General features: G+C 38.5%; 1 protein-coding gene across 1 annotated transcript; it reads right to left on the bottom strand.

The window, feature by feature from the left end:
• Window positions 1-686: 686 nt before the first annotated feature.
• On the bottom strand, window positions 687-13,041 carry LOC306860995 (protein-glutamine gamma-glutamyltransferase K-like). Its single transcript, XM_079403039.1, has 15 exons — window positions 12,630-13,041; window positions 12,314-12,403; window positions 10,881-10,993; window positions 10,465-10,656; window positions 9,329-9,577; window positions 9,125-9,243; window positions 8,279-8,386; window positions 5,849-6,026; window positions 5,452-5,590; window positions 4,519-4,711; window positions 4,073-4,226; window positions 2,783-3,067; window positions 2,156-2,316; window positions 1,069-1,205; window positions 687-927 (listed from the first exon to the last, which is right to left on the bottom strand). Exons 3-15 carry the CDS (start codon window positions 10,978-10,980, stop codon window positions 783-785), a joined length of 2,160 nt encoding a protein of 719 aa, XP_079259165.1. The 5' UTR covers window positions 10,981-10,993; window positions 12,314-12,403; window positions 12,630-13,041; the 3' UTR covers window positions 687-782.
• Window positions 13,042-13,541: the final 500 nt, after the last annotated feature.

Raw genomic sequence — 13,541 nt, 5'->3', positions numbered from 1 at the left:
ACTTTTATTAAAAACAATCAAGCCCTGCTCATATTAAAAAAAAAGTAACGCATCTCATTACTTTCCATAAAAATTGGCCAAGTAACGCAATGTTACTTTTTTTAGGAAGTAAACGCAATATTGTAATGCATTACTTTTAAAAGTAACTTTCCCCAACACTGGATAGCACACGTACATCACGGAGATGTCTATTGGGCATTTCAGATGTACACTTGTACAGTGACTAACAGAATTTAACCATATTTTGCATGATAGTGTGAACATTTAGCCCAGCCTGCTGCAGCAAAAAAAAAAAAAAAAATAGTGGATTTACTGGTACTGTAATAGTGCCTGTTGGTCTATATTAGTCCCCTTATAGGGCTACCTGGAAATCCTCACATTTTCAACTTAAAAAAAGCCTAGGATTAAATGAATTTTAATATGACTTCATGAAAGTCAAAATTCTACATTAGAGAATTGCACGTTACTTTGTAAAGAAATTACTGAAGACATTTTCTTTACCATCTCCAGCTGTTAACATGGGACTACAAAGTGTATGAGTCTTCATTCTTTATATAACAGCATCTGAATAAAGACAATACTGCTTATTATATTATGCAAATAGTTATACCCATTATGCAAATACACATGAGAATGATTTCAGTTCATGAACATCTGCTCACATAAACAGTACAGGGAGACAAAATATGCACAAGGAGGATCTTTATTGTTGACTTGCATCAGTTTCATATAGTGTATTAAAGTAAACTGAGCATTAGAAGGCTTTACGTGGAGTGCTTTTTTTACTCTGGTTTCACCACAATATCAGTGAATCCATGCACTTGAGTGAGCAGACGGCAGTCCATCGATGCCAGGAGCTTCTGAGAGCCGGAGACGGTAGGAACAAACTTCTCCATCAGTGTAACCGTCGCAAGCTTCTCCACGTCACTGACAGACAGAACCAGAATATAAACTTACAGGAAGCTTTTCACTCTTCAGACACAGTAAATGTATAGTAACAGTACTTCGTTAAATTTGATAAACGAGCACAGCTGAAATTAAAATGCTGTTAAACACTGAAAGTCTTACCCATGTTCGATCTTTCTGACGCTCTGCATTCCCAGTCCCTCTACACGGAACAAAACGTTCTTCAATACTTGTGACAGCGGGTTCTGGAACGTGATCTTGACGGTCAACTCTTTACCCACCACAGCATCCTCCAGAGGCTGAAACAAACACAATGGATTTAGAATTAAATTTGAGAGAATGAACTTAAACGTAGTCTGTTCCTCACACAATCATGTGACTTGAGGACATTGAATATAGAGAACAAGTCATATGTACCACTCGAGTCATGCGGCCAATAAAATTTTGGGATTAATCGCAATTAATTTCAGAGTTAGTTAAATATACTTTTATATTGCAATAACTTCAATCTTCAAATTAATCTAGAAACAGTATTTCAAAATTTGTTTAATGCTGTCTTTATGGCTGAAGGCAAGTATCACCGAGACCAATACGACGGTCTAGGAAATGGCTCTTTCCTAATATTTAAACACTGACCATGTATAGCCATTTAAGGTCACAGTATAATTGAGAGCCATCAGACGCTTAAAAAACCCACCACTTGTGAACTTAAAACAGGCTTCACAAACCCATTAAATATGACACTTACCAGTGCCCTTCAGCATGTAGGAAATACAGAAATTGAATAAGTTACAGCTTTAAGGATTCATCTATTTATTTTAGACTGGTGTTGATAAGTTATTGATTTCCTTTTGTTCTTGGATTAACCGAAGTCAAAGCAGCTGGTTATTTGGCTGCCATTACTTTAAGAGCTGCCGCTGCTGAACGTAATGTAGATCTGACACGCATGCTCGTGGCTTCATTCATGCTTTAATATGAAATGCAGGCTACAGCGCACGCCTCCGTATTTATGCATGCAACTGCAGAGCATGCGCTATGAGCACAGTATAACGGCTGACAGGACAGGAAGATTTTCAGTGACATGGCCTTATCTGACCAGTTCAACGACATTCTGCTGAAGCTGATAGTCACCTGCAGCTTCAGCAGAACACCTGCGTCAAACAAGAAAAATTGCCTGCGTTAATGTACCAATTTTGACAGCACTAGTTATGATGCATCACAAATCAAGACTAGGGACTCATTGACGTACAGAGAGTATGAGGTCTGGTGTTCGCAGTCTGAAGTTGAATTGTGTGGCCAGAATCTGTTTCGTCTGATCGACCCGACCAGTGACCGTGAGCATCAGAGCACCCTGGTCCACGAGATAGTTCATGTACTCCTCATACTGCAGAGTCCAAGGAATAGTCTTGGCTGAAGTGAGACAAAGGGGCATGGCATTAATGACAATGATAAAACACAATGAATGTCTACAATTAAAGTTCATCTCCCCCACACTCAAATATAATTTAAGTTATTAAAGTGTACCATGCATGTTTGCATATAGAAACACATGTAAAAGAATATGAGATGTTACAAAAGTAAAATACAACACGTGTATTTATATATAGCACACACAGTATATAGACTGCTATTTTGAATGATTTTTGCAGCCCTAATTAAACAAGCATTACTACAATCTCAGACAAAATTTACAAAAGTTGTACCTTTAGGAGAACAACAGCTTGTCACTGAACTTTAGGTTCAAACGGATAAAGTTGCTTCATTGTAGTACCTTACCTTATTTTTGACAGTAGCAGCAACTAAAGCAGACATTGTGAGGCACAATAACCAGAGAAAAGTCTCTGCTGGGACTGTTTAATAGTCAGACTCCACTCACTCTCTTGCGGTGTAAGGACAATAGGAATCCGGTCCTTCTTCACGATGTCTTTCAGCACTCCAGTGTAGTACATGACCATCACCTCATACAGCAGACTGCCCGTGCGCTGCTTTGGGCTGGTGTTCTTCAGGACGATGGAGAGTTTGGCATCTCCACCGATATGTGGTCCTGCCCCATCCATGACGATCTTAATACTCACATCGTTGTCGGTGGGCAACGGATACAAAGTTGGCTTGGAGCCGAAACGACTGGCTGTTTCCACAGCTATGCGCTCCTCCTCTGAACCTGATGGACATGAACGGACAGTAAAGAGGAGTATGAGTTACTATGCATGTCGATGTCAAAATCAAACCGTCACCCTAGCGGTTGTGTTAATCTGCTTCTCCCATTTGCCCTTTTTACGTTGACCATTACTCTAGACCAGGGGGTCATCAAACTTGATCCTGGAGGGCCGGAGTCCTGCAGAGTTTAACTCGACTTCCAGGCAGGTGTGTTGAGGCAAGATGAAGTATACCCAGAAAGACCTCGATTAGCCGCTTCAGGTGTTTGATTAGGGTTGCAGCTAAACTCTGCAAGACGTCAAGTTGATGTCAACGGTAGAAGGACTGACCTTGGTGACCCCTGCTCTAGACTAATACAATCAGATCTCAACAATCTCTCAAATATTACAATAGTAAAATGGAACATTCACTCCAATGGGACGAGAACTGGATTCTTTCGACTGATTTCTCATTGTCTGTTACCTACTGAATGGCAATGGTCAGACTATTGAAAGTAATCGTGAATTAAGCTACAAAGTCGATCGTAATGCACAATGTTCCAATAAACTGAAATAAGAACCAGTGCATTGCAAAAATTCAGTTTCAAAGCACTCCAAATAGATCATATATCGTAAATCACTTGATTCAGATCGTGACCGGAGCACGTACCCCAAATCATTTAGACCGGAACTACAGAGTGGGTTCGTGAATCTTTAATTTCACAAATTGAAAGACTTGATACAAAGTTGTTAGGGTTACGGAAAAACTAAAGTTAAAGCTGTTATACTGCATGACATTTTAATGCCACTTTCACTTTTTTTGCAACTATATTTCAATATCGTGGGAATACTGTATACAGTGATCAGCTTTAGCAATTAATTGCAACATGTAAATTTGATACCAGCATATCCCTAGTTCATAGTGACATCATTCAGAATTTGCATGAAATTAAGGAACAGTATCCATCGGGAACATGTCTATAATGCTTTCTAGGAAGTCAGCTTTAGGCCAGATGCATTTGTTTGGTTACCTTCTGGATATTTGTAGAGGTGTGTGATATCCACACGTTCATCAGATCCTACAGCTTTAGTACTGATCTGATGACCTATGGAGCTCTTCTCCACATGAACCTGAGTTAAACTGCCATCAGGTGTCTTCTGCCAGTAGATTCGGTCACTGTTCACCTGAGACACAGTGAAACCAATTCAGCCATTCAGTAGATGTTTTGAGTAGTTGTTGGACCGATGTTCTAAATTAAAGTCGTGACGTATTGTCAAGTATGGTGACCCATACTCGAAATTGGTGCTCTGCGGTTAACCCAGCCAAGTGCACACACAGCAGTGAGTAGTGAACAAATGCACACACACACCGTGAACACACACCCGGAGCAGTGGGCAGCCAAGTGAGCAGTTAAGTGCAAAGTATGAAATGTCAAACACAAATGAGGGTAAAAAGTAGTTTGTATGAAGCGCTCACTTCAGCAAAGACGAAAGGAGTGTCAAACTTCAGGTCTACTTGTCCGTTGCGGATGGCAGAGACGGGGGTGGGACCGCAGCGGTATGAACCCTCGCTAAGCTCTTGAGGGGTCGCATCCACAACCTGCCACCCACCGTAACCTGCCGGGAGGCCTGGACGGGTCATCCAGGATTCGTTCCACACGTGGAAGTTCCTACAGAAGAACAGAGCCAGCGTGAGAGAGTTTGTTAGGCTCCAATTTACAAAATTACACTTGAACGGGCATGGACTAAAACAAGACACTTTACCTTCAGAAAATCTTGACCAACCTCAAACTAAATACTTTCAGAGCATTTAAAACACTGATTTGTGCCTTTAAAACACTTAAAGTGGGGAAAATAAAAAATGTGATGCATTCTATATTCCATGAAATATACTGAACCAAAACTAATTTCTCATGCTAGGTTAAGCTTAAACATTTATTAGTTTCCCCCAAAACAATTCTACCTCTAATACTTTAAAATAAAATTGAAAACAAAAAAGGGACACCAGAGTGTTATGTAGTGTCATTAATATTATAGTTTTTGTAAATATTTTGAATTCTCATTTTACATTTTAAAGTTGCTAAATTTGTTGCGTAGTGTTTGGTTTGTATCGTTCATTATTTTAGTACTTAACCTAAACTTGTTGCCTTGGCAACTAACTGAAATAAACTAAAGGAAAATTAGAAAATTTCATTATGCATTTTATTTCAAGTGGTTTTAGTTTTAGTTAACTAAAATAACCCTGGTGCCATATTACATGGCAAGTGTCAATAGTGATTGACGTTTTTGAGAAAGGTCGCTAATAAAATAAAATTTTCCATGCATATTTTTACTGATCAGAGAGACCAAATATGACACGGATGACATTAGTGACCATAAAAGGAACTTAAGGTGATGGTTGTTATCGTACCAGACAGAGTCGCTGGTCTCGTCTTTGAGGAGCTCCAGGTTCTCATCAAGATAAACGTCTGTGGTCAAGGAAAGGTCTGTGTCGTGAGCAGAGCTGAAGTTGGTCACACAACGGGTGGGAATGCCAAGACATCTTAACACTGAGAGAAATGGAAAGAACATTACAAAAGAGATTTATATAAACTCTGAACAGTAAGTGATGCAAAAATTGCAAACAAGCCGTTGACGTTCAGGGCAACTCCAGCACTAGGCAAGACACTTCAGGAAAAACAGTTTTAGTCCTCTCTATATTCTGAAGAATTTTATAGAGGGGTTTGTTCATATTCACTCTGAATTTTAATCCTAAAACCATGAAATATTTTTCTGGCTCTTGCCCGTGATAACATATCCAAACGTACCAGAGGTGGTGACTCCTGCATAGACCCAGCACTGGCCGAATTTGACAGGCGTCCCTGAGCTTTTGTAATACGGTCTCAGGATGTCGCCGCTCCCGCTCCAAGCAGTGGGACTTGTCCCGCCTTCATAGTTGTTTGACCAATTACCTCTCAGCACACCACGGTCGTCATTGGAGTTCACCTGTCACAGAAGAACAGAAAAGCTCTTCAAAAACAGGTGCTTTTCATCTCTTGAATCATGCATCTTTTGTTCCTAAAAGTTCCTTAAAACGTCAGGAAAGATGCGAGAATGCAGGAAATTAAATCAATAATTTAATGATCATGTAAAGAATATTGTAATAAGACTGAACTGTTGTGGACATTTAATGTATAGTTCTTTTGCTATAACACTGGTAAATCAAGAGGACTGCGATTTCACAAAAAATAAATAAATTGTGTTTCCCTTTTTAAATTCAATTTACACGGTTCAAAAATATTTATAAAGCTTAATTCTTAGCAATGATGCATTAAAAAGGTTTAAGTTATAGTATTGACATTTATGTTAAAAGGGCTTCTATTTTGAATAAACCGTTCTTTTGAGCTTTCTATTAATCTGTGTATCCTGCATAAAACGCACCAGTTTCTACTAAATATTAAGCAGCACAACAGTTTTCAACATTGATAATCAGAGGTTTCTTGAGCAGATCAGTATATTAGAATGATTTCTGAAGGATCATGTGACACTGAAGACTGGAGTAATGCGGGGAAAAAAAAAAAAAAAAAACGCTTTTAATCAGAAATAAAATGACTAACAGATGTTCACAGAACACAGCCATTTTAATATGGTCATTTTTTACTGTATTTGATCAAATAAATGCAGCCTCGGCAAGTAGAAAAGACTTGAAAAATAAAAACATCTTACAAATATACACTGCGGTTTAAGAGTTTGTGGTTGGTAATATTGTACTTTCAATTAACGGTTGTTTCAGTGTTTGTTGTAGATTGATTATGCAAGACATTTGTAACAAGTCTTAAGTGACACTGCAAAGGTAAATGTGACAAACCTCTTTGCGGTTCTAGATCCATTACAGTTTTTCGCAGTCAATTTGGTACATTTCTCGAATAATCCTTGACATTTGCAAAACTGTACGATTTTGAGAAACTCAATTACTAAGTCGCAAAACACCACTGATTACCTGCAAAAACCAGTCTCTTGCTCAAAATACTTAGTTTATCTCTCAAAAATAGATGTCAATGAACATGTCAGTGCCATCAGAATGGCAAGTCCTTGTGTACTGATAAGACAGTCAAATTGCTTAGTCATGTTGTCAATATAACAGCGCACTCTGGGAGGGATGTTCTGATGTAAACTACGGCTACAGTTTGGATGACAGTTACTGTACTGAAACGCAGAAGGCTGCACTTATGCATGCCATATTTCCTTCAAAAGTACAAATTTACACATGCGTGATATGGCTTGAAAGACAGTTTCAAAATGTTTGAATTGAGGATATGGTCAATCTCCCAATATTTAGCTGCACCCTTCAGCCATTGTAAGGCCATGATTAACAACACTTCATCTGATATGCACCTCTGCCCTTAGCCCCTTCCTCCGTTTTGCCTCTGTACACTTCCATGCATCCTTACTTTTCTTCCTCTCTGCTGTTGTCCCTGATCTTTTTCTGGACGTTCATCCATTGTCAGAATTTGTAAGTTTTGGGTTGTCCCATCTATATATGCTTTCCAATTGTAGGGTCATGAAATGAACCTTTGAGCCATTTCAGAGAATTTGTTGATCTATATTCTCTTCATTAGTGAAAGTCAAGATTCACTTGCACAATTCATGGGAAATTTACAAAAAGTCTACAGAGGTGTAGAAAATATGCGTGAGTTTGACAACTAGATCAACCATTTTGCATTTAATGACTTATACGATGAACTAATGATTAGATGTTTTGAGGGGTAAGACAGTAGCACCGAGAACTATATAATACATTGAGCAACATGACATAAGCAATTGGTAATGTAGGAAACAGCAGAGAATTGTACATAATCATTTGCAACGTGTTCAAATAAATGAGAAACTGCTTTTTTGATGTGCACAAGTGACAATGATGTGAAGATCGAACAGGTAGTTGAGAATTTCAATTCTGATCTGAGAAATGTACCAAAGCGACTGAGAAACTGGATTCAGAAGAGTATAGAATTAAAGGGCATTTCGACACTAATGATGCTTGAAACTGCACCAGATGAGACAGGAGAATGTGTGTTTCAAGGAATGAGAAAGCATGCGCTTCTCTAAACAAGCACCGGCGCTCAACATGTACCGTCTTGAAAGATAGATTCCTATGAACCCAAAACTACCACATGCTGTCCACTGTAATTCACCTTCACAATCTGTGTCATTCATGATTTCTTATGAATCCATGTCGATGTCATGTGAATGTGACTCACCAGAGCAGATACCATTCTGGACACGATCACCGGATCCCTCCATTCGGTCATAGCCACCTCACCCTTCTCCAGCAGAAACAGACACGCTTCCAGGATGTCCTGTTCAAACTGAAAAAAAAAAAAAAAAGATAAACAGATTCATTATGATTGAAACCGATGAAGCATACTAATAGCAATAACTGATAATAGCAAAACACATTGAGGGAGTATAATCCAAAATAGCCGTTTAATAATAAATCCATGAATAAACACAGGAGAACCGCAAACGTAGCACTAATTGTAGAGCAAATAGCCAACAGAAAACAGAACAGGGATATATATATATAAATAAATAACGGGTCAATTAATAAGACACCTGAAACTAATGTACAACCGAGGAAACTAATGACAAGATCAGAAACTATAGACAAGAACTAAACCGGGCAGGAAAAATCCATAACAGTAGAATCGGTTCAAATTAATAAAACTATTGCATAAATAAACAGGGATTTCCCGAGCCAATCTCAAGGATGACCATGTCTGTCTCTCGGTCACACGGTTTAGAATTCCTACCATTGTATCGTTTACATCTACCAATATCTTAATATATAGTGTGCATCGAGAGAGTGCGTCTGATTAAATTATATACACACTACTTTTAACTCTGCACAACTCTGGATTATGTTAGTAACTTTAATGTACCTGAAGTGCAAACATTCCTACAGGAACATACAAGTACTGGATCAGGACTCTGTATTGGCAGATACTCAATATTCAATGACTTGGATCTGATCAGGGGCACAAAAAACCTGATCGGGACATCCAATAAATCCAATTTCACTCTACAATGGAATTGGGTTTCCACACCTGGGCAAAATTCCACGTTCTGCCTCCAATTTGCTGCTCGGTTCCGTAGTAAATTCTGCCCATGCTATTCAGAACATACTCCTTCCTTTCCGCTTCCTTATCCAGATACACGGGATCATCTGAGGAGAGACAGATCGATGGGGTGTTACTTCATTAATGTAAATAAGGGGGAAATAGAGTGTGCTTGTCTTGTTGACGCCGTACCTTCACACCAGGGGTTGAAGAGCATGTAGATGTCGTTTGGGGTGCAGGGGAACAGCAGCCTGCCACTCGGTGAGAAAGAATCGACGGTCACCCTGTAGCGGCCGATGGAGGCGGTGGGAAGAGTGTTGACCGCCAGCCGCACACGTTTGTCTTTCTGCTCCACGATCTTCATCTCCCAGCAGCCGTCTTCCAGGACATCCACTAACGGGACAGAGATGAGAATCCCGGAATGACTGGTGAAGATGGGATCTGTGTCAAAAATACAAAGAAATGTAAGCATTAGACTGATTTAGTTTAATCAAATCTGTCAGTGACTCAGCTGGAGATCCATTAGTTAACGACACTCAAGGAGCAGCTGGATTAGATTACATAACTAGTCCTGGCCCAAACCCAACTTCATGACTCACATCCATCACAAACGAAAAGATTCATCTGTCAGGTTCTCTCTTCTGAATAAAGAGGTAATTGAACTAACCGTCAGAATGTCTGGGTATCTTTCAGTCTGTGTCGCACACTGATTTATCATTCAGACAATGCCGATTCATCAGACTCCGGATGAAAAAAATAAATTTAAATACACCTTGCTGTCCGATTATGATTTTGGTTCCGATTCTCTTTTTATTAATGACTATGCAATTTTAATTCTGAATTTCTATTGCACATCTGATATGCAATGATTTTTTTTTTTTTTTTTTATGCGAGTTGTTCTGGTACTGCCTTTCCGATTTAATTCAGATTTTGATTAATGGTAACTCACTGAAAAGAATCAAATGTTTGCAAAATCTTAGAGTTTCTTCATTTCTTGAATTATTTTAGTTTTAGCACTTCATTTATACCATTTTACGTTGTAGTAATTTTATAATTTACTACTTTAATCTCTATATAGTTTCTTCATTTGTTTCAGTTTTAGATTTTAGCTACAGAAAATTAAATTAAAATGAGAAATGTTGACAAACTGAAATAAAATATTCAACACGAATGTGTAATTGTCTGATGTTTGACTTCATGTAAGATTAAGATACTCATGGATCATTTTTAAAAGGTGAAATGAGTCATTTCTGAGCACCTTGTGGGATTAAGAAAAAAAAACAAAAAAAAAAACCAAGTCAAACATGTTTTGTGAACTGCTCGCTCACCTAACTTCAGCTGCAGCTGCAGTTTGTCTGATTTGGGGTTGAAGGGTCTGGAGAACTCGATCCACATCTGGAAGGTCTGTCCTCTGCGGATGAGCATCTTGTCGCTGAAGTAAGTGTCTGTGTGATGCTTGAGACGGTTCTGCCCATCCTTGGATTTCAGGAGGTCGACCGAATGAACCATCAGAAGCTTGTCTGAGAGAAAGAGAAACAGATACAGACCCAAGATCAACTAACTTAAAGCATCAAATCTTAGTGTTTTCCAGCAATAGTGAACCCAAATAAAGTGCAGTTTTATACATTTTCCATTCTTTTGCACAATGAGGTTTTATGCATCTTTTAAGGATAAAGAAATTTCCAAGTTAAACTTAAAGAACTTTATTTTAATGCAGATGAGCCTCCCTCTTTTTCCTCCTCACCTGCAGCAGCTGATGTCTCCAATGCAGACGGGGTCATAGACACAGCTGCAGGGGTGCTGGCACTGGGATCTTCGTTGGTGTTGGGGTTAGAGCTAGACATTTCTACAATCAGCCTGAAATATAAGGGAAAATACACATCAATATAGCATTACAGTAAGATATCAGACGCAAGCTCACGACACAACAGCTGTTTCAGACAGAAAACAATTGTTGCCCCATTGCAAGGCAACCCCAGAATAAGAGGTTTTACTAATTGATAAACTCAAATACTTCCAAAAAAAAAGATTAAACTACTTTAAACAGTATGTGTTTTTTGCTCCACTCATGCTAACAGCAAACTGAAATTAAATTTAAAAGTTAGTGGGAAAATCTGCCACAAGACAAATGACTTGCATTCACCGATTCACTTTTGCCTTTCAGATGCATTTATATTGTTTTAAGGATGTTTAGACATTTTGACTGAAAAGCGAGAAAGCTACAGAATTGGACCAAACAGCTGCTCTGGGAGTCATTTCAGGCTTCTTTTAACAGAATGACTTTTTTTTTAAATGATCATTTCAAAAAAAATAATAATAATAATCCCTTCCATCCATCATAAGTAGGTTGTTCTATGCAAAGCCTACTACAACGTACATGCATATTACAATGCACTGAAGACATTTGCTCTAACAAACCTGGATTTTTTTTTTAAACCATGCTGCCTTTTTGCCAATTTTCAAGTGGCTTTGTATATTTGCATGACTTTCCAGAAAGATTTAACCTTAAAACAGACATGGTGTTGGGCAGTTTCTAACAGTACACAATTGTGTAAACCGTTTTAACCTGATATTTGACAGCGGTCAAGAGATTAATCATAACTAAACTTACACACTCAGCAGAGACTAATTATAAATGTCTTCATAGTCACAATAATGTGCAGGGCTACAGTATAAAATCACTGCAAGGGAGTCAAAGACTTCAGTGAAAGTTAAACTTACTGTAACAGATGAACTGAAAGCTTCGTCAAACAATTCTATTCAGAAACTCAAATTAATGATCACATCTGATATTGACTCACAGGTAAAGTGATGGAAATGTGAGCTCGTTCAGTAGTTTAATAGCATGTAGTGGTATCATAATGTTAGTAAAAATACATCATTTAATTAGCTGTAGGCTAAATCAAAGACTGATATGTGCTGTCAGTTTAGAGATGGCAGAAACAGGACTTACTTGAACAAAACTAACACCTTGGCTTTACTTACGGTGCATCAGGAAAGTACTTCAATCACTTTATCCACAGTTTGTTACAGCCTTATTCCAAAACAGATTAAATTCATTATTTTCCTCAAAATTCTACAAACAATAGGCTACCCCATAACGTCAACACAAAAAATGTTTATCTGAAACCCTTGCAAATATCTTAAAAACATAAACAGAAAAAATGAAGTACTCACAGCCTTTGCCACAACACTCAAACTAGAGCTCAGGTGTATTCTGTTTCCGCTGGTCACCCGATTTATTTCTACAACTTGATTGGCGTCCACCTGTGGTAAATTCAGTTGATTGGACATGATTTGGAAAGGCACACACCTGTCTATATAAGATCCCACAGTTAACAGTAGCTACATCAGAGAACAATGGGGAAAATATATATTACTTTCTTTAGTTTAATAAATGAAAATATAAAGTGTATAGGTAAGTAAGGAAAGAGGAGGTCATCTTTCATGGTCATCTAGTGGTCATAAAAATGAATAACACCTCCCAAAGTACCGTGTTTTGCCGTGCAACTGCTGGTTTCACAGAGGTCTGAGTTCCCGACCAGATTTCTTGCGACGCGGGATTAAATTCCCGAATAAAACGCGGCAGCGGTCGGTAACTCTGGTTCAATTTGACAATATCCCAGAACAGCATATCTGCGCTTTATTCAAGCACAGGTACAGCCTGCACGCATGAACTACAGCTGCTTTTATTTGCGAGGTCTGTGCGCAGCATGTGCATAAAGATGCTCAGAGCAGGCTGTACCTGGTGAATATACCGCCCGCAGACAGAACAGAGCAGAATAAAGATGAGCAAAGTGTGGATGCGTCAGGTGCTTTATATTTTGCTTAGCCTATCATTTTAAATGACATGTAGAATTTATTTTTCTTCTGCGACAGTTTCCTAGGCTACTGTTTACAGCAAGATAGTATTTTGGCAAGACGAATACAATTATAATAGGCCATTTTTGTACAACCTACATTTTATTTTTTCCTCTGCGACACTTGTGTTGTAAAGGTTAAATGACCAAAATCATATTTTGGAAAATTGTATTGGAAGTGCAATTCATTTTTTTGTTATGACTCAAATCCCATTCGTTTACATGGAGAGGGCGGGGTTTATGACCTGTACTGCAGCCAGCCACCAGGGGGCGATCAAAGAGCCCGCAGCTTCAGTTTCCAGTATGAGTGAGACACACCCGGTCTAGAGTGAGCACTACACACTATATTCTAAGCATATATATATATACACATATATTTGACATATGTTTAAACAAATGTTTTATCCTCCCGTGACCTCTTTTGTGATTTTACTGGTGGGTCTACTGTGCTGCTCTGAGGCACATTGTTGATTAGAATTTCAAAAATTACACTAATGAATCATTTACCTGCTTAGTGCAAAATTTAGTTTTTTGCTTAATATTGA

The sequence above is a fragment of the Barbus barbus genome (genome assembly GCF_936440315.1).
Source record: "Barbus barbus genome assembly, chromosome: 41".
Classification (NCBI taxonomy): Eukaryota; Metazoa; Chordata; class Actinopteri; order Cypriniformes; family Cyprinidae; genus Barbus; species Barbus barbus.
Note: the sequence above shows the minus strand (reverse complement) of the source record. Positions and strands in the feature narration are given on the sequence as shown.